General features: G+C 47.6%; 1 protein-coding gene across 1 annotated transcript in view; it reads left to right on the top strand.

The window, feature by feature from the left end:
• LOC134983515 (uncharacterized) overlaps positions 1–21,830 on the top strand; it is a 251,465-nt gene extending 229,635 nt beyond the window's left edge. Inside the window, exon 7 of the mRNA XM_063949173.1 lies at positions 20,826–21,830. Coding sequence (XP_063805243.1) covers positions 20,826–21,697 — 872 coding nt within the window. The 3' untranslated portion in view covers positions 21,698–21,830. The remainder of the gene's footprint in view (positions 1–20,825) is intronic.
• The last annotated feature ends 596 nt before the right edge of the window (positions 21,831–22,426 follow it).

The raw sequence follows: 22,426 nt of genomic DNA, 5'->3' as shown, positions 1-22,426 counted from the left end.
CACGTTCCTGAGGTTTTTATGCCTTTTGATACCTTTACCTCTCAGGAAGCTTCCTTAGGACGTTGGATTCTCCTGTCTACTCAGGAGCGTCCCCACCCTTAGGGGAAACTGCTTTAGGACATCCCCTATGTAAGGACTGTGGATCGCTAAGGATCCTGATGAAGAAAAGAAGAGTTATGTTAGACTTATCATGGTGAACTCTTTTTCTTTAAGGTCCATAGGATCCAGAGGGCGCCCACCAAGACATACCTGTCTTGGGGAAATACTTTTCTCTTACATCCTAGAGGATGCTGGGGTCCACATTAGTACCATGGGGGTATAGATGGGTCCACTAGGAGCCATGGGCATTTTAAGAAATTAATAGTGTGGGCTGGCTCCTCCCTCTATGCCCCTCCTACCAGACTCAGTTTAGAAAATGTGCCTGGAGGAGCCGGTCACGCTTTGGAGAGCTCCTGAAGAGATTTCCATTTTTTTTAATTTAATGTCTGTTATTATCAGTCAGGTCTGTTTAGGCAGCAGCCTGACTTCTTCGTGGCACTTAGGGGGGAGAACGGCCCAAATTCCTAGAGAGTTAATGGTCCCGTTTCTCAGCTGTCAGGACACTGAGCTCCTGAGGGAGCCATTCGCAAGCCACACCACGGCACAGCATACCCTCCCGCAGCACACCGCCACCCCTAACAGAGCCTGAAGACAGAAGAGTGGTGAGTACAGCGCGGGCGTCCCGGTTAGTGGGTCGCCGGTGGGAATGGCAGCACAAGGGTAGGAGTGCAGCTCTGCATGCAGGCTATGCTCCAGGGAGGCTCAGAAGGACACACGCTGCGGCGGGTCCCCCTTTAAGGGCCGCACTGAGACTCCTATAATGTCCACACTGGCCACACTGTGCTAACAGGGATTTTAATCACTTGGTTAGACATTTAGTTCCTTAGGCCAGTATAAAAAATGCGGGAAGCTGTCGCCATTACAGGGGGCGGGGCTTCACCCAGAGCGGATCCTACAGCTCTCCAGCACCATTTTCCCTCTGCAGCTCATACAGGAAGCATTCACAGGGAAGCGCTGCTCCTCCACAAGGACTCCAGGTCTCCTCAGTGGTACCAGGGAGTCTGAGTGAAGAGGGGGGGGGGGGGGGGGGGGGTGGAAATTTATAAAACTCTACTAAAGTGCTTGTTATTGTGACCCAGCTCAGTTTAACTTTGCTAAAGGGGCGCTGTGTGGCTGGCTCTGATTTCTGAGGACCCTGCCTACATATACTGTGTTTCACCTGGTGTGTGTGTGTGTCCCTTTCACAATCATGTCCATGGACTGTGTCTCTTGTACTGCAGAATGTCTCTCATCCCCTGAGGACTCACTACCCTGCACCCAAGATAGTGCTCCCTCTCAAGCTAGTGGGGCTGAACCCCCGTGGTTGGCTTCCATTAAAGGGATGATTTCTAATATTTGCACTAAGCTATCTCATAATGAAAGGGAGGCACAATTCTTAAGGCAGTCTATGGATGACCTGATCAACAAAGATTCAGCTCCCATACCTGCGTCTCAATCCCTCGCCATTTGCCCACAAAAGCGTACTCTGGCCAAACTCATGCAGGGTGACACTGATCCTGATCCGGATCCGGATGATATGGATGCCAGTGGAGGGGTGTGCTGTCCTGGCACAGGGTATCCAGGCCCTCATAGAGGCGGTTAGAACTGTCTTACATATTCCTGTCAGGGCAGAGGAAGTAATTGAGAAATCTTACTTTAATACAAAAAAAAAATCCTCAGCTACTTTTCTGGCTTCAAATGAGTCAAATGTCCTCTTTGAAGAAGCTTGGGTGAAATTTCAGATCCCAAAAAGGTTAATTTCTTCCTTCCCCTTTACTTTGGAGGATAGAAAAAAAATGGGAAAACCCGCCGATAGTGGACGCATCTGTGCCCAGGTTGTTGTGAAAGATAGTCTTACAGGTTCCCGGGGCGGTGTCCTTAAAGGACGCGGCTGACTGTAAGTGAGACCACTCTCAAATCTATATACTTGTCGGCTGGGGTAGCCCAGAGACCCAATATTGCTTGTGCATGGATCACTAGGGCAATTGCAAGATGGTCTGATGATCTAATTGAAGATTTAGATTCACTAACCAGGGATGACATTAACTCCTACAGCACATCCAAGATGCTGCCAACTTTATGGTGGAGGCCATAAAAGAAATTGGTTTACTCAATGCATGCACCACTGCCATGGTAGTGTCAGCACGCAGGGGCTTGTGGCTACACTAGTGGACTGCGGATGCGGATTCCAGAAAAGGCGTGGAGAGCCTACCATTCACGGGCGAAGCTCTGTTTGGAGATGAACTAGATACTTGGATATTTAAGGCCACTGCGGGTAAGTCTACATACCTTCCTTCTGCAGCGACCCTCTGCTCTGACTTTGCAGTCCTTTCGGACAGCTAAATTTAAAAACAAGTCCAAGGATTCTTCTACAGCCTTCAGAGGCGGTAAAGGTAAACCCAGAATAGCCGTAGCGGCAGGTTCTCAGGAACAGACCTCTGGTTCTGGTTCCTCAAAGCCTTCAGCATCACAGTGGACCACACTGCCTAGAAGACAGGCAGGTGGGAGCCCGGATACGTTATTTCAGTCACATCTGGGCAACGTCATGCCTAGATACCTAGGTGAAATATCTTATCGCACAGGGATAAAGACTGGAATTTCAAGAACTCCCACCTCCCAGATTCTTCAAATCCGGTTTACCAGCTTCTCCAGAAGCAACCTTGACCTTACAGGCAGCAATTCAACAACTGGTACAGGCTCAGGCCATTGTTCCAGTTCCACCTCACCTACAAAATAAGGGTTATGATTCCAAACTGTTTGTAGTGTCGAAACCAGACGGTTTGGTATGACCTATTTTAAACCTCAAGTCTCTGAACCCATATATAAAGGTGTTTAAATTGAAGATGGAGTCTGTAAGAGCGGTGATCTCAGGTCTGGAGGATGGGGATTTCCGGATGTCTCTGGACATCAAGGATGTGTACCTTCATGTCCCGACTTGGCCGCCTCATCAGGCTTATCTCAGGTTTGCGTTACAGGAATGCCACTACCAGTTCCAGGCACTGCCATTTGGACTCTGCACGGCGCCACGGGTGTTAACCAAGGTAATAGCAGAGTTGATGTTGCTCCTCCGCTTGCGGGGAGTGAACATAATACCGTACCTTGATGACCTACTAATCAAAGCACCGTCCAGGGAGAAGTTGTTACACAGCATTGCCCTCTCAACGATGTTACTCCAGGATCACGGGTGGATTCTAAGCCTGCCTAAATCTCACCTGGAACCAACACGGAGGCTTTAGTTCCTGGGAATGATACTGGATACGGAGGCGCGGAGTGTATTCCTCCCAATGGAAAAGGCATTGGTGATCCAGTTGATGGTACGGGACGTTCTAAAGCCGACCCGAATTTTGGTGCACCTGTGCATTCGCCTCTTGGGGAAAATGGTGGCCTCTTACTGATCTCTGCAATATGGAATGTTTCATGCAAGGCCCTTCCAGCTGGATCTGTTGGACAAATGGTCCAGGTCGCATCTCCACATGCACCAGAGGATACGTCTGTCGCCAAGAGCCAGGATTTCTCTTCTGTGGTGGCTTCAGACTTCTCACCTAACCGAAGGCCGAAGGTTCGGGATTCAAAATTGGATTCTGCTACCCACAGACGCAAGCCTCAGTTGGGGAGCAGTCACCCAAGGGGAACAGTTCCAAGGAAAATGGTCAAGTCAAGAATCTATTCTTCCGATCAACATTCTGGAACTCAGAGCCATATACAACGCCCTTCTACAGGCATCCCATCTTCTTCAAGATCAGGCCATACAAGTTCAGTCGGACAATGTGACGGCAGTAGCGTACATAACCCGACAAGGCGGAACGAAAAGCAGAGCTGCAATTTTGGAGGTAAAAAGGATTCTCCTCTGGGCATAAAGACATGCGGTGGCGTTGTTGGCAATCTTCATTCCGGGAGTGGACAACTGGGAAGCGAACTCCCTCGGTAGACACGACGTCCATCCAGGAGAGTGGGACCTTCACCCGCAGGTGTTTGAGTCCCTGGCACGTCGGGACTTCCCCAAATCGACATGAGGGCCTCTCGTCTCAACAAGAAGCTCAAGCCATATTGTTCCAGGTCGAGAGACCCGCAAGCAGTGCAGGCGGAATCTCTGGTGACTCCGTGGCTCTACCAGATGGTCTACGTGTTTTCACCACTTCCGTTAATCCCAAGGATTCTCAAAAGAATAAAAAGGGAAAAGGTTCAAGCATTTCTCATTGCTCTGGACTGGCCAAGAAGGGCCTGATACGCGGATCTACTGGAGTTGCTCCTGGAGGACCTGTGGCCTCTTCCTCTTCGAGAGGATCTTCTGCAACAGGGGCCGTTCGTCTATCAAGACTTACCGCGGCTAAATTTGACAGCATGGAGGTTGAGCGTCAAATTCTAGCCCAGAAAGGGATTCTGGATAAGGTTATTCCAACCTTGATCCAAGTGTATTTGGAAGAAATAAGGATCTTGGTGTGAGAACAGGAAAATTCCTGCGACGGAATTTAAGCTGGGACAGTTTCTCCTTTTTCTGCAGGCAGGAGTGGATGTGGGCCTCCGTTTGGGCTCCTTGAAAGTCCAGATTTCGGCCTTGTCCATTTTCTTTCAGAAGCAATTGGCGTCTCTTCCTGAGATTCAGACTTTTTTGAAGGGTGTTCTGCACATCCAACCGCCCTTTGTGCCTCCTATGACACCTTCGGATCTCAACGTGGTGTTGCAGTTCCTCCAATCGGATTGGTTTGAGCCTTTACAGGCAGTGGACGTTAAGTTTCATACGTGGCAGACAGTTACACTGTTGGCCCTGGCTTTGGCCAGGCGCGTGTCGGAACTGGCGGCATTGCCTCACAAGAGCCCCTACTTCATTTTACATGAGGATCGCACTGAGCTCAGAACTCATCAGCAGTTGTTTCCTAAGGTGGTGTCTGCATTTCACATCAACCAACCTATTGTGATTTCGGTGATTACCAACACTTCTGCTTCTTCAAAGTCCTTAGATGTTGTGAGGGCTTTGAAAATTTATGTGAAGCGGACGGCTGGTCACAGACTGACTCGCTGTTTGTTTTCGCAGTTTGTTTTCCATGAACCCAATAAAATTGGGTGCCCTGCTTCTAAGCAGTCTATTGCTGGCTGGATCAGGCTTACTATCCAGCATGCTTATTCTATGGCAGGCTTGCCGGTTCCGAAATCGGTTCAGGCCCACTCTACTCGGTTGGTGGGTTCTTCCTGGGCAGCTGCCCGGGGTGTCTCGGCTTTACAGCTTTGACGAGCGGCTACTTGGTCAGGGTCGCACACGTTTGCTAAGTTCTACAAGTTCGATACTTTGACCGCTGAGGACCTTCAGTTTGATCAATCAGTTCTTCAGGAACCTCAGCACTCTCCCACCCGTTTTGGGAGCTTTCGTGCATCCCCATGGTACTAAATGGACCCCAGTATCCTCTAGGATGTAAGAGAAAATAGGATTTTAATTACCTACCGGTAAATCCTTTTCTCGAAGTGCGTAGAGGATACTGGGCGCCCGCCCAGTGCTTCATTTTTCTGCACTGTTACTTGGTTAAGTATTATTCTTGGTTCAGCCATTGCTGTACCTTTTCAAGTTTGGTTAGCATGGCTTTCCTCTTGGTTGCGTGTGCTAGTTCGAATCTCACTACTGTTCAGTTAAATCCTTCTCTTAAAGTATGTCCGTCTCCTCGGGCACAGTTTCTAGGCTGAGTCTGATAGAGGGAGGAGCCAGCCCACACTATTAATTTCTTAAAGTGCCCATGGCTCCTAGTGGACCCGTCTATACCCTATGGAACTAATGTGGACCCAAGTATCCTCTACGGACTACGAGAAAAGGATTTACCGCTAGGTAATTAAAATCCTATTTTTTCCCCCCTTTTTGATTTTTTTCTACTCTGCAAGATAGTATGTCTTGTATGTTCAAGTCTTCCTTTTCTCCTGAAATCCTGCTCCTGCCTTTTGGCTTGTTAACAAAACTGGCTTCCCTAGGCCAGAGGCGGGGTATATGAGGAGGAGGACTGGTGCATCATGGGAGCTAAAAGCTTAACTGTGTGTTGCCCAGTCAACTCCTACCACCTACACCCCAATGCGAGGACTGTTGATCCTGTAGACCTCAGAAAAAGATGTCCTTATATATATATATATATATATATATATATCTCTTACGTCCTAGAGGATGCTGGGGACACCGTAAGGACCATGGGGATAGACGGGCTCCGCATGAGACATGGGCACTAATAAAGAACTTTAGGTATGGGTGTGCACTGGCTCCTCCCTCTATGCCCCTCCTCCAGCCTCAGTTTATTACTGTGCCCAGAGGAGACTGGGTGCATTACAGGGAGCTCTCCTGGGTTTTCCTGAAAAATAAAGTATTTGTTCGGTTTTTTATTTTCAGGGAGCCTGCTGGCGACAGACTCCCTGCAGCGAGGGACTGAGGGGAGAGAAGCAGACCTACTTTAATGTTAGGCTCTGTTCCTTAGGCTACTGGACACCATTAGCTCCAGAGGGAACGGAACCCAGGTCTCACCCCGCAGTTCGTCCCAGAGCTGCGCCGCCGTCCTCCTTGCAGAGCCGGAAGATTGAAGTCGGGTGAGTATGTTAAGAAAGAAGACTTCAAAGGCGTCAGAAGACTTCAGATCTTCACTGAGGTAACGTACAGCGGTAGCGCTGTGCGCCATTGCTCCCACACAGCACACACACACGGCAGTCACTGTAAGGGTGCAGGGCGCAGGGGGGGCGCCCTGGGCAGCAATATGGACCTCCAAAGGTGGCAATAACCTTATATACAGGCAGGGCACTGTATATAAGAGATCCCCCGCCATGTTTTGAATTTTTACGCGAGACCGAAGCCCACCGCTGAGGGGGCGGAGCTTGTTCCTCAGCACTCACCAGCGCCATTTTCTCCACAGCACATCACTGAGAGGAAGCTCCCCGGACTCTCCCCTGCTTAATCACGGTGAAAGAGGGTTTTAAAGAAGGGGGGGGGCACATAATTTGGCGCAAAATAGATATTACAGCGCTATCTGGGTAAACATATAGTGTGTTTTTTCCTGGGTCATTAGCGCTGGGTGTGTGCTGGCATACTCTCTGTCTCTCCAAAGGGCCTTGTGGGGGAACTGTCTTCAGATAAGAGGATTCCCTGAGTGGTGTGTCGGTACGCGTGTGTTGGCATGTCTGAGGTAGTAGGCTCTCCTAGGGAGGAGGTGAAGCAAATGAGTGTGGTGTCTCCGTCGACAACGCTGACACCAGACTGGATGGATATGTGGAATGTTTTAAGTGTTAATGTGAATTTATTGCACAAAAGGTTGGACAAAGCTGAAGCCAGGGAACATGCAGGGAGTCAACCCCTGCCTGCCTCTATGTCGCAGGGACCTTCGGGGTCTCAAAAGCACCCACTATCCCAAATAGTAGACACTAATACCAACACGGATTGTGACTCCAGGGTCGACTACAATGATGCAAAGTACTTCGACTTTTCAGCCACATCTGGGTTCACTCACAGGTGGATCCCTGGGCAATAGAGATTGTTTCCCAGGGTTACAAGCTGGAGTTCGAAGAGGCGCCTCCTCGCCGGTTTTTCAAATCGGCCCTACCAGCTTCTCCCCCAGAAAGGGAGATAGTCTTAAATGCAATTAAAAAATTGTGTCTTCAGCAGGTGGTGGTCAAGGTTCCCCTGCTTCAACAAGGGAGGGGGTATTACTCAACCCTATTTGTAGTCCCGAAACCGGACAGTTCGGTCAGACCCATTTTAAATTTAAAATCCCTGAACCTATACTTGAAAAGGTTCAAGTTCAAGATGGAATCGCTCAGAGCGGTCATCGCCAGCCTAGAAGGGGGGATTTTATGGTATCCCTGGACATAAAGGATGCATACCTTCATGTTCCCATATATCCACCTCATCAGGCGTACCTGAGATTTGCGGTACAAGATTGTCATTACCAATTTCAGACGTTGCCTTTCAGGCTTTCCACGGCCCCAAGGATTTTCACCAAGGTAATGGCGGAAATGATGGTGCTCCTGCGCAAGCAGGGTGTCACAATTATCCCGCACTTGGACGATCTCCTCATAAAAGTGAGATAACGAGAGTAGTTGTTGAACAGCGTGTCACTTTCACTGAAAGTGTTACAGCAACACGGCTGGATTCTCAATATCCCGAAGTCACAGTTGGTTCCTACGACTCGTTTGACCTTCTTAGGCATGATTCTGGATACGGACCAGAAAAGGGTTTATCTTCCGATAGAGAAGGCCTAGGAACTCATGACTCTGGTCAGGGACCTATTGAAGCCAAAACACGTGTCAGTGCATCACTGCACTCGAGTCCTGGGAAAGATGGTGGCATCTTGCGAGGCCATTCCTTTCAGCAGGTTCCATGCGAGGACCTTCCAATGGGACCTACTGGACAAGTGGTCCGGGTCACATCTACAGATTCATCAGTTGATCACCCTGTCCCCCAGGGCCAGGGTAACTCTCCTGTGGTGGCTGCAGAGTGCTTACCTTCTAGAGGGTCGCAGATTTGGCATTCAGGACTGGGTTCTGGTGACCATGGACGCGAGCCTCCGAGGTTGGGGAGCAGTCACACAGGGAAGAAACTTCCAAGGTCTTTGGTCAAGTCAAGAAACTGGTCTTCACGTCAACGTCCTGGAACTGAGGGCCATTTACAATGCCCTTCGTCAAGCGGAGACTTTGCTTCGCGACCTACCGGTTCTGATCCAGTCAGACAACATCACCGCAGTAGCTCATGTAAACCACCAAGGCGGCACAAGGAGCAAAGTGGCAATGGCGGAAAACACCAGGATTCTTCGCTGGGCGGAAAATCATGTAGGCGCACTGTCAGCAGTGTTCATTCCGGGAGTGGACAACTGGGAAGCAGACTTCCTCAGCAGACACGATCTACATACAGGAGAGTGGGGACTTCATCAGGAAGTCTTTGCACAGATTGCAAGTAAGTGGGGCCTGCCCCAGATAGATATGATGGCGTCCCGCCTAAACAAAAAACTACAGAGGTACAGACCCTCAGGCGGGGGCAGTGGACGCCCTACTGACACCGTGGGTGTTCCAGTCGGTCTATGTGTTTCCTCCTTTTCCTCTCACCCCCAAGGAGTTGAGAATAATAAGAATTGTTCTCATTGTTCCAGATTGGCCGCGAAGGGCCTGGTATCCGGATCTGCAGGAAATGCTCACAGAAGATCCGTGGCCTCTTCCTCTAAGACAGGACCTGTTACAACAGGGGCCCTGTCTGTTCCAAGACTTACCACGGCTGCGTTTTATGGCACGCCGGTTGGACGCCGGATCCTAGCGGAAAAGGGCATTCCGGATGAGGTCATTCCTACTCTGATAAAGGCTAGGAAGGACGTGACAGCTAAACATTATCACCGTATATGGCGAAAGTATGTTTCTTGGTGTGAGGCCAGGAATGCTCCTACGGAAGAATTCCATCTGGGCCGTTTCCTTCACTTCCTACAAACTGGAGTGAATTTGGGCCTAATATTAGGCTCCATTAAGGTTCAGATTTCGGTACTATCCATTTTCTTTCAGAAGGAATTAGTTTCTCTCCCAGAAGTACAGACTTTTGTGAAGGGAGTGCTGCATATTCAGCCTCCTTTTGTACCTCTGGTGGCGCCTTGGACCTTAACGTGGTGTTGAGTTTCCTTAAGTCGCACTGGCTTGAACCACTTCAAGCAGTGGAATTAAAATATCTCACTTGGAAAGTGGTCATGTTGTTAGCCTTGGCTTCGGCTAGGCGAGTGTCGGAATTGGCGGCTTTGTCTCATAAAAGCCCCTATCTGGTTTTCCATATGGATAGAGCGGAATTGCGGACCCGTCCTCAGTTCTTGCCTAAGGTGGTTTCATCTTTTCATATGAACCAACCTATTGTGGTGCCGGTGGCTACACGAGACTTGGAGGATTCAGAGTCCCTTGATGTGGTCAGGGCTTTGAAAATTTACATAGCCAGAAAGGCTAGGGTCAGAAAAACAGAAGCACTGTTTGTCCTGTATGCTGCCAACAAGGTTGGCGCTCCTGCTTCAAAGCAGTCTATTGCTCGCTGGATCTGTAACATAATTCAGCAGGATCATTCAATGGCTGGATTGCCGTTACCAAAATCGATTAAGGCCCATTCCACTAGGAAGGTGGGCTCTTCTTGGGCGGCTGCCCGAGGGGTCTCGGCATTGCGATTGTGCCGAGCTGCTACTTGGTCGGGTTCAAACACCTTTGCAAAGTTCTACAAGTTTGATACTCTGGCTGAGGAGGACCTCCTGTTTGCTCATTCGGTGTTGCAGAGTCATCCGCACTCTCCCGCCCGTTTGGGAGCTTTGGTATAATCCCCATGGTCCTTATGGAGTCCCCAGCATCCTCTAGGGCAGGCATTCCCAACCACGGTCCTCAAGGCACACCAACAGTGCAGGTTTTAGTGATATCCAGGCTACAGCACAGATGGTTAAATCAAAATGACTGAGCTACTAATTAAGTCACCTGTGCTGAAGCCTGGATATCACTAAAACCTGCACTGTTGGTGTGCCTTGAGGACCATGGTTGTGAATGCCTGCTCTAGGACGTAAGAGAAAATAAGATTTTAAACCTACCAGTAAATCTTTTTCTCCTAGTCCATAGAGGATGCTGGGTGCCCGTCCCAAGTGCGGGCTACTTCTGCAAGACTTGTATATAGTTATTGCTTACATAAGGGTTATGTTACAGTTTTCATCAGTCTCAGTCTGATGCTGTGTTGTTTCATACTGTTAACTGTTTCATATGTCCCTAGTTATATGGTGTGGATGGTGTGGGCTGGTATGAATCTTGCCGTTGGATTAACAAAATCCTTTCCTCGTACTGTCCGTCTCCTCTGGGCACAGTTTCTCTAACTGAGGCTGGAGGAGGGGCATAGAGGGAGGAGCCAGTGCACACCCCTTCTAAAGTTCTTTATAGTGCCCATGTCTCCTGCGGAGCCCATCTATACCCCATGGTCCTTACGGAGTCCCCAGCATCCTCTACGGACTAGGAGAAAAAGATTTACCGGTAGGTATAAAATCTTATTTTTCACATCATTTGGGATATTCATCATTGATATTACATTGTTTGTACATCATTCACTATCATTTATGTATTGTATTGGATAGCGCGTATAGGTGGTAGTACCTTTTTTTTCTCAAAGAAAAAGTTAACCCTGGTAAGTCGACCATAAGTCTTGTTATCTTCAAATATCAAACATGTTTTTTCTCTGACGTCCTAGTGGATGCTGGGAACTCCGTAAGGACCATGGGGAATAGCGGGCTCCGAAGGAGGCTGGGCACTCTAGAAAGATCTTAGACTACCTGGTGTGCACTGGCTCCTCCCACTATGACCCTCCTCCAAGCCTCAGTTAGATTTCGTGCCCGGCCGAGGTTTGATGCACACTAGGGGCTCTCCTGAGCTCTTAGAAAGTAATAGTCTTAGATTTTTTTATTTTCAGTGAGACCTGCTGGCAACAGGCTCACTGCAGCGAGGGACTAAGGGGAGAAGAAGCGAACTCGCCTGCTTGCAGCCGGATTGGGCTTCTTAGGCTACTGGACACCATTAGATCCAGAGGGATCGACCGCAGGCCCAGCCATGGAGTCCGGTCCCAGAGCCGCGCCGCCAGCCCCCTTACAGAGCCAGAAGCAAGAAGATGGTCCAGAAAATCGGCGGCATGAAGACTCAGTCTTCACCAAGGTAGCGCACAGCACTGCAGCTGTGCGCCATTGCTCCTCATACACACTTCACACTGCGGTCACTGAGGGTGCAGGGCGCTGGGGGGGGCGCCCTGAGGCAGCAATAAAAACACCTTGGCTGGCTAAAATACCTCAATATATAGCCCCAGGGGCTATATATGAGGTAAATACCCCTGCCAGAATTCCATAAAAAGCGGGAGAATAGGCCGCGAAAAAGGGGCGGAGCCTATCTCCTCAGCACACTGGCGCCATTTTTCCCTCACAGCTCCGCTGGAAGGAAGCTCCCTGGCTCTTCCCTGCAATCTACAGTAACAGTAAGAGGGAAAAGAGAGGGGGGGGCATTAAATTTGGCAGTATATATATTATGTTATATTGAAAAGCAGCTATTAGGGACATAACTCAGTTAGTCCCTGTATATATATATATATATAGCGCTCTGGTGTGTGCTGGCATACTCTTACTCTGTCCCTCCAAAGGGCTTTTTGTGGGTCCTGTCCTCTTTTGAGCATTCCCTGTGTGTGTGGGGTGTGTCGGTACGGCTGTGTCGACATGTTTGATGAGGATAATGAGGTGGAGGCGGAGCAGATGCATTTAGAAGGGATGTCACCCCCTGCGGGGCAGACACCCGAGTGGATGAGCTTATGGAAAGAGATGAGTGCACGTATAGATTCTTTACATAAGAAATTTGACGACATGCCAAATGTGGGACAGCCGGGATCTCAGCTCGTGCCTGTCCAGGTGTCTCAGGGGTCGTCAGGGGCTCTAAAACGCCCACTACCTCAGTTTGCAGATGCAGATGTCGACATGAATACTGACACCAGTGTCGACGACGATGAGTCAAATCTAATGCCTGTCAAGGCCATTCACTGCATGATTGAGGCAATGAAAGAGGTGTTAAACATTTCTGATTTACATCCAGGTACCACTAAAAAGCGTATTATGTTTGGGGAGAAAAAACTACCCGTAGTTTTTCCCCCATCAGATGAATTAAATGAGGTGTGTGAAGAAGCGTGGCTTTTCCCTGATAAAAAATTGGTAATTCTGATAAAGCTAAATATTTATCTTATATAATACCCTTTATGAGGTCTCAGAACACTGTACGCTATCTACGTATGAAGTACCGTAAGGGTACGCACGTTGCGTAACAATCGCTTAGCCGTAGTCGAGACGCTCAAGCGTCACGTTCGCTCACGGCCAAGAGATCACAGACAGGCACGCTATTGGCTGCCGACTAACGTAATGATTCGCTATAGCGTAGCGGACGCTCGGGACCACGAGGAGATCACCAGCGGCGCTGACGCTCACAATGTTAAACCTTTGTATCTAAACCATAAACAGTGTATTGTGCAGTAAAACCTTAGTGTAATGATAGAGTGTAAATGCAACACAGTATAACCTTATTACCTTTAAAGCTGTTCGAGCGTCACCGACGCTCTGAGAATACTTAACACTATAAGAAATACACAGATACCGTGCTCAGGGTCCAACGCCTAATATATATATTATGAATGATATACTTGCAAAAGAATTAATACAAATACAAATCATACACTACAATATAACATAGACTAACTAACCAGATAACTACACAGGAAATACAATACAATACAATTACTATTTAAGGGAAAATAAGAGAGAAAGAGGAGAAGAGAGAGAGAGAGAGAGAAATGGCTCACAATAACAAGAAGATCAATATGATTGCGGAGAAACACTTACGCACAAGGGGAAACGATCGCATGCGCCTCGATATCCAGCTCCCGATTATCAGCAATGAGAACCGTTGAAGAGAGTGAACTGGATATGGTCGGCCTGCCTATTTATGCCCCACACACAATACAATTCAATGGTCCCTACAATCTCATTGTTCATTGGACACAGGAATTCGGCTTCGCATTATAACAAAAGGTCATAGGTTGATTCATACAGGTGGGCTGTGGCTACTTCCAACTGTTCAGGTGGGTGGGATACTGGGTTTCCCGCCGCATGACTAAGTAAGAACAAATAATAGTAAATGGACATAAACTTCTTATGTCCATAACTATTCGCACGAGCGATTAATCCGCTCCAAACCAACACCGGAATATTGCTATTTAAATACTCTTCCGATGGGTACCAAACACCACTGTATGACCCCTGTTAGACCCTTTGCACAATACAAAGAGGGATCTCTCTGTCCAGGAACATGCTATATTAACTAAACTCTCAGAATCTATCAAAGGGACCATGATCTACAAAATACATTATTAATGAAAATATGTAACGATCGAGTCGCACGCTACGATCACATAAACTCTACCGTAAATGCGCATACCGTGCGCCTGCGGGTGCCCGCGACTGTGAGTATGCGCACTCACGGGAGAGCGTACTCATGCGCAGCGCGGACCTGTATGAGGTGCAAATATGGCAGTGTGCATAGATATTTTTCTGACTTTGACAATTCCTAAGAAGGTACTAATGGCGTTCCCTTTCCCGCCAGAGGATAGGTCACGTTGGGAAACACCCCCTAGGGTGGATAAAGCGCTCACACGTTTGTCAAAAAAGGTGGCACTACCGTCTCAGAATACGGCCGCCCTTAAGGAACCTGCTGATAGAAAGCAGGAGGCAATCCTGAAGTCTGTATATACACACTCAGGCATTATACTGAGACCAGCTATTGCGTCAGCGTGGATGTGCAGTGCTGCAGCTGCGTGGTCAGACTCCCTGTCGGAAAATATTGACACACTAGACAGAGACACTATTCTGTTAACAATTGACCATATAAAAGATTCAGTCTTATATATGAGAGATGCACAGAGTGAAATTTGCCGGCTGGCATCTAAAGTAAGTGCATTGTCTATCTCTGCTAGGAGATGCTTATGGACTCGTCAGTGGACGGGAGATGCAGATTCCATGAGGCACATGGAAGTTTTGCCTTATAAAGGGGAGGAATTATTTGGGGATGGTCTCTCCAACCTAGTTTCCACAGCAACGTCTGGGAAGTCAGCATTTTTACCCCATGTTCCCTCGCAGCCTAAGAAGGCGCCATTTTATCAGGTTCAGTCCTTTCGGACCCAGAAAAGCAAGCGTGGAAAAGGAGGGTCTTTTCTGTCTAGAGGCAGAGGTAGGGGAAAAAGGCTGCAACAGACAGCAGGTTCCCAGGAACAAAAGTCCTCCCCTGCTTTCTCTTCCAAGTCCGCCGCATGACGGTGGGGCTCCACAGGTGGAGCCAGGTACGGTGGGGGCCCGCCTCAGAAATTTTAGCGATCAGTGGGCTCGCTCACAGGTGGATCCCTGGATCCTTCAAGTAGTATCGCAGGGATACATGCTGGAATTCGAGACGGCTCCACCCCACCGGTTCCTAAAATCTGCCTTGCCGATTGCTTCCTCAGACAGGGAGACGGTGCTAGCGGCAATTCACAAGCTGTATTCTCAGCAGGTGATAATCAAGGTACCCCTACTTCAACAAGGCCGGGATTACTATTCCACACTTTTTGTGGTGCCGAAACCGGACGGTTCGGTGAGACCCATTTTAAATTTGAAATCCTTGAACATGTACATAAAAAAATTCAAGTTCAAGATGGAATCGCACAGGGCGGTTATTGCAAGCCTGGACGAGGGGGACTACATGGTTTCTCTGGACATCAAGGATGCTTACCTGCATGTCCCCATCTACCATCCTCACCAGGAGTACCTCAGATTTGTGGTACAGGATTGCCATTACCAATTCCAGACGCTGCCGTTTGGACTCTCCACGGCACTAAGGATATTTACCAAGGTTATAGCGGAAATGATGATACTCCTTCGAAAAAAGGGAGTTTTAATTATCCCGTACTTGGACGATCTCCTAATAAAGGCACGGTCCAAGGAACAGTTGTTGGTGGGAGTGGCACTATCTCAGGAAGTGCTAAACCAGCACGGCTGGATTCTGAATATCCCAAAGTCGCAGCTGATGCCGACGACACGTCTAATGTTCCTGGGGATGATTCTGGACACGGTCCAGAAAAAAGTGTTTCTCCCGGAGGAGAAAGCCAGGGAGTTGTCTGTTCTAGTCAGGGACCTCCTGAAACCGAAACAGGTATCGGTGCATCACTGCACGCGAGTCCTGGGAAAAATGGTAGCTTCTTACGAAGCAATTCCATTCGGCAGGTTCCATGCCAGAATTTTTCAATGGGACCTGTTGGACAAGTGGTCCGGATCGCATCTTCAGATGCATCGCTTGATAACCCTGTCTTCCAGAACCAGGGTTTCTCTTCTGTGGTGGCTGCAGAGTGCTCATCTCCTGGAGGGCCGCAGGTTTGGCATACAGGACTGGGTCCTGGTGACCACGGATGCCAGCCTTTGAGGCTGGGGGGCAGTCACCCGGGGAAGAAATTTCCAAGGACTATGGTCAAGTCAGGAGACTTCCCTTCACATAAATATTCTGGAACTAAGGGCCATCTACAATGCCCTAAGTCAAGCAAAATTCCTGCTTCTAAACCAGCCGGTGCTGATCCAGTCAGACAACATCACGGCGGTCGCCCATGTGAATCGACAGGGCGGCACAAGAAGCAGGATGGCAATGGCAGAAGCCACAAGGATTCTCCGATGGGCGGAAAATCATGTACTAGCACTGTCAGCAGTGTTCATTCCGGGGGTGGACAACTGGGAAGCAGACTTTCTCAGCAGACACGACCTCCACCCGGGAGAGTGGGGACTTCATCCAGAAGTCTTCCAGCTGATTGTAAACCGTTGGGAACGGCCACAGGTGGACATGATGGCGTCCCACCTAAACAAAAAGCTAGAAAGATATTGCGCCAGGTCGAGAGACACTCGGGCAATAGCTGTGGATGCTCTAGTGACACCAGAAGTCTTCCAATTGATTGTTCATCACTGGGGTCGTCCACAGGTGGACATGATGGCGTCCCGTCTAAACAAAAAGCTAGACAGGTATTGCGCCAGGTCAAGGGATCCTCAAGCGATAGCTGTAGACGCTCTGGTAACGCCGTGGGTGTACCAGTCAGTGTATGTGTTTCCTCCGCTGCCTCTCATACCAAAGATATTGAGAATAATAAGAAGACGAGGGGTAAACACAATTCTCGTGGTTCCGGATTGACCAAGAAGAGCATGGTACCCGGAACTTCAAGAGATGATCTCGGAGGACCCGTGGCCTCTACCACTAAGACAAGACCTGCTACAGCAGGGGCCCTGTCTGTTCCAAGACTTACCGCGGCTGCGTTTGACGGCATGGCGGTTGAACGCCGGATCCTGAAGGAAAAGGGCATTCCGGAGGCAGTCATTCCTACGCTTATTAAAGCTAGGAAAGAGGTTACAGCAAATCATTATCACCGCATATGGCGAAAATATGTTGCATGGTGTGAGGCCGAAAAGGCCCCAACAGAGGAATTTCAACTAGGTCGATTTCTGAATTTCCTGCAAGCAGGAGTGAATATGGGCCTAAAACTGGGCTCCATTAAGGTACAGATCTCGGCTCTGTCGATTTTCTTTCAAAAAGAACTAGCTTCAGTACCTGAAGTTCAGACATTTGTAAAAGGAGTGCTGCATATTCAGCCCCCGTTTGTGCCCCCGGTGGCACCTTGGGATCTCAACGTAGTGTTGAGTTTCTTAAAATCACATTGGTTTGAACCACTAAAAACCGTGGATCTGAAATATCTCACGTGGAAGGTGGTCATGTTATTGGCTTTGGCTTCTGCCAGGCGTGTATCAGAATTGGCGGCTTTGGCTTGTAAAAGTCCTTATCTAATTTTCCATATGGATAGGGCAGAATTGAGGACTCGTCCCCAGTTTCTTCCTAAGGTGGTGTCAGCGTTTCACCTGAACCAACCTATTGTGGTGCCTGCGGCTACTAGAGACTTGGAGGACTCCAAGTTGTTAGACGTGGTCAGGGCCCTGAAAATATATGTTTCCAGGACGGCTGGAGTCAGAAAATCTGACTCGCTGTTTATCCTATATGCACCCAACAAGCTGGGTGCTCCTGCTTCTAAGCAGACTATTGCTCGTTGGATTTGCAGTACAATTCAACTTGCACATTCTGTGGCAGGCCTGCCACAGCCAAATCTGTCAATGCCCATTCCACAAGGAAGGTGGGCTCATCTTGGGCGGCTGCCCGAGGGGTCTCGGCTTTACAACTTTGCCGAGCTGCTACTTGGTCAGGGGCAAACACGTTTGCAAAATTCTATAAATTTGATACCCTGGCTGAGGAGGACCTGGAGTTCTCTCATTCGGTGCTGCAGAGTCATCCGCACTCTCCCGCCCGTTTGGGAGCTTTGGTATAATCCCCATGGTCCTTACGGAGTTCCCAGCATCCACTAGGACGTCAGAGAAAATAAGAATTTACTCACCGGTAATTCTATTTCTCGTAGTCCGTAGTGGATGCTGGGCGCCCATCCCAAGTGCGGTTTATCTGCAATACTTGTACATAGTTATTGTTAACTAAATCGGGTTATTGTTGAGCCATCTGTTGAGAGGCTCAGTTGTTTCATACTGTTAACTGGGTATAATATCACGAGTTATACGGTGTGATTGGTGTGGCTGGTATGAGTCTTACCCGGGATTCAAAATCCTTCCTTATTGTGTACGCTCGTCCGGGCACAGTACCTAACTGAGGCTTGGAGGAGGGTCATAGTGGGAGGAGCCAGTGCACACCAGGTAGTCTAAGATCTTTCTAGAGTGCCCAGCCTCCTTCGGAGCCCGCTATTCCCCATGGTCCTTACGGAGTTCCCAGCATCCACTACGGACTACGAGAAATAGAATTACCGGTGAGTAAATTTTTATTTTTTTTGTGTTTTTTTTTTTATTGCTAATAGCATGTCTGTTTATATTAGAAGGGATTATCTACTTGGTTTGTCTATTTAGGAGCCACAAGTTTTATTTAATATATTTTTTTAAAACAATATTTTTTTTTTTTGTGTGTGTGTCCTGTTTTTATTTGGGTATTTTTTTTGTAGTAGAACTACAGGTACCAGCGGGCCCGCTTTTCCCCCACATGCTGGTACTTGTGGTTCTCCAAGTACCAGCTTGCGTGTGAGGCTTGCTGGGACTTGTAGTTCTGCTACAAATAACAATATTATTTTTTTTGACACTTGGCTATCAGCCTCCAACCCGCTTCACCCCTGGCCCTTGGGTGGCTGGAGGGGGGGACCCCTTGATTTAAGGGGTCCCCACTCCTCCAGGGTACCCCGGCCAGTGGTGACTAGTTGGGGATTTAATGCCACGGCCGCAGGGACCGGTATAAAAGTGTCCCCCGGCTGTGGCATTATCTCTCTAGCTAGTGGAGTCCGGTGCTGGTGTGAAAAATACGGGGGATCCCCTGTAATTCCCCCCCCCCATCCCCGTATTTTTACAACCACGACTGGCTTAAAGAGCCCGAGGCTGGTTATGCTTAGGAGGGGGGACGCCACTGATTTTTTTTATTAGGGTTTTTTAAACACTTTTGTGCCGTCCATGAATTCGAATCCAGGATGCACATTATCGTCAATTGGTCCGTTTTTCGACAGCGGGACTGTCGAATCCGTTTTTTATTGAATATGTCGAATTCGGGTCCCCGCTGGAGGGTGTGTGACTGTCAGATTGTGCTGAATTAAAAAACGGTCGAATTCCGGCCGGAATTCGACCGCAATTGCATGTACACCATAATAAACTAATCCACAGCACTCGCCGTTCCTAGATTTGGGGTGCAACACAGTATGCGACCACATTGTTTAAATAAAATCACGGGGGCTCTCTACTCACTATATTAACTAACAATAATAAACAGTGGAGCATTAGTTCACGTAATGACCGATGCATTTAAGCCTGCAGCTCCCCCCCCCCACCCCCCCCCCCCCCCCAGATTACCGGCATTGTATCAATTAACATCCAATTAAAACCCAATGTTTTTTTATTACTTTATTCAGCTCTTTATACACTTAACTTTGTGTTTAATATTTCAACGATTTATCTTACATACTTTACTGTACTTAATAAAGGTTATATATTATTTATTGGTGCGCAAACAGGACAGCGCTTTCTCTTTGGTGATTTATTATAGCAGTGTCCATGTCACCTCTAGTAATCCCACATGAGCGTCCATGTCACCTCTAGTAATCTCACATGGGCGTCCGTGTCACCTCTAGTAATTCCACATGAGCGTCCATGTCACCTCTAGTAATCCCACATGAGCGTCCATGTCACCTCTAGTAATCCCACATGAGCGTCCATGTCACCTCTACTAATCCCTCGTGAGCATCCATGTCACCTCTAGTAATCCCACATGAGTGTCCGTGTCACCTCTATTAATCCCACATGAGTGTCCGTGTCACCTCTAGTAATTCCACTTGAACGTCCTTGTCACCTCTAGTAATCCCACATGAGCGCCCATGTCACCTGTAGTAATTCCACATGATCGCCCATGTCACCTCTAGTAATTCCACATGATCGCCCATGTCACCTCTAGTAATCCCACATGAGCATCCATGTCACCTCTAGTAATCCCAAATGAGCGTCCATGTCACCCTTAGTAATCCCAAATGAGCGTCCATGTCACCTCTAATAATCCCCCATGAGCGTCCATGTCACCTCTAGTAATCCCACTTGAGCCTTCAGTGTTGATCAAGCTCCAGTCTAAGCATCCTATCTTTTTTGTTTCTGTAATAAACATAAAAGCAATGATTACAGGTAAAAGAAAATGGCAGTTATAGAATTATATATTGTATCCTGTAACATCCTGGGTCTTGTCTGCTCATTTTATATATTAATGTATTTTATTTCCAGCAGATGGATCCACAAGCAGGAATATCTCAGAAGTACATCTAATGTTATCCCTGGATTGTGAAATAACAGATGACAGTAGACAGGATTCTCTAGGAGATAACTCCATTACCCCAATTATACATCCAGCTCTATCAGCTGATCCCCCTGATCCTGGGAAATGTTCTTCTGATCACTCTGATATTGGTGCATCTATTACAGCTCTGAGAGTAGATAAAGAGTTTCCCTGTTCTACAGATGCCAAATGTTTTACACAGAACACAAACCTTATTACTCATCAGTCAGCTAAGGCAGGTGAGAGGCCATTTCCATGTTCTGAGTGTGGGAAATGTTTTTTATCTAAATCACATCTTGTTAGACATCAGAGAAGTCACACAGGTGAGAAGCCGTATTCCTGTTCTGAGTGTGGGAAATGTTTTACATCGAAATCATATATTGTTACACATCAGAGAAGTCACACAGGTGAGAAGCTGTTTTCCTGTTCTGAGTGTGGGAAATGTTTTGCACAGAAATCGGATCTTTTTAAACATCAGAGAAGTCACACAGGTGAGAAGCCGTATTCCTGTTCTGAGTGTGGGAAATGTTCTACATCGAAATCAAATCTTGTTACACATCAGAAAAGTCACACAGGTGAGAAGCCGTATTCCTGTTCTGAGTGTGGGAAATGTTTTGCACAGAAGTCAGCTTTTGTTACACATCAGAGAAGTCACACAGGTGAGAAGCCGTATTCCTGTTCTGAGTGTGGGAAATGTTTTACATTGAAATCAAATCTTGTTAAACATCAGAGAAGTCACACAGGTGAGAAGCCGTATTCCTGTTCTGAGTGTGGGAAATGTTTTACATTGAAATCAAATCTTGTTAGACATCAGAGAAGTCACACAGGTGAGAAGCCGTTTTCCTGTTCTGAGTGTGGGAAATGTTTTGCACAGAAGTCAGCTTTTGTTACACATCAGAGAAGTCACACAGGTGAGAAGCCGTATTCCTGTTCTGAGTGTGGGAAATGTTTTACATTGAAATCAAATCTTGTTAAACATCAGAGAAGTCACACAGGTGAGAAGCCGTATTCCTGTTCTGAGTGTGGGAAATGTTTTACATTGAAATCAAATCTTGTTAGACATCAGAGAAGTCACACAGGTGAGAAGCCGTTTTCCTGTTCTGAGTGTGGGAAATGTTTTGCACAGAAGTCAGCTTTTGTTACACATCAGAAAAGTCACACAGGTGAGAAGCCATTTTCATGCTGTGAGAAATAAATCCGCCCTTGTTGAACATATTAGACATTACCCAAGTACGGAACCATTGAAATCTTCTGGAGTATAATTATCACTGTCATGCAATGTTCCTCAAGGGTCAATCCTATCTCCTATGCTTCATGCAATATACAGTCTGGTCCATATATATTGAGACATCGACACAATTCTCATATTTTGGGCTCTATACACCATCACAATTGATTTGAAATGAAACGAACAAGATGTGCTTTAACTGCAGACTTTCCGCTTTAATTTGAGGGTATTTACATACAAATCAGGTGAACAGTGTATGAATTAAAATGTTTTTTATATGTGCCTCCCACTTTTTAAGGGACCAAAAGTCATGGTACAGACTAAATCAAACTTTTACTTTTTAATACTTTGTTGCAAATCCTTTTGTCAATAACAGCCTGAAGTCTGGAACGCATAGACATCACCAGACGCTGGGTTTCATCCCTGGTGATGCTCTGCCAGTCCTCTACTGCAAATGTCTTCAGTTCCTGCTTGTTCTTGGGGCATTTTCCCTTATGTTTTGTCTTCATCAAGTAAAATGCATGCTCAATCGGATTCAGGTCAGGTGATTGACTTGGCCATTGCATAACATTCCACTTATTTGCCTTAAACGCTTTGGTTGCTTTCGCAGTATGCGTCGGGTCATTGTCCATCGGCACTGTGAAGCGCCTTCCAGTGAGTTCCGAAGCATTTGACTGAATATGAGCAGATAAAATT

This window comes from Pseudophryne corroboree (genome assembly GCF_028390025.1).
Source record: "Pseudophryne corroboree isolate aPseCor3 chromosome 3 unlocalized genomic scaffold, aPseCor3.hap2 SUPER_3_unloc_17, whole genome shotgun sequence".
NCBI lineage: Eukaryota > Metazoa > Chordata > Amphibia > Anura > Myobatrachidae > Pseudophryne > Pseudophryne corroboree.
Note: the sequence above shows the minus strand (reverse complement) of the source record. Positions and strands in the feature narration are given on the sequence as shown.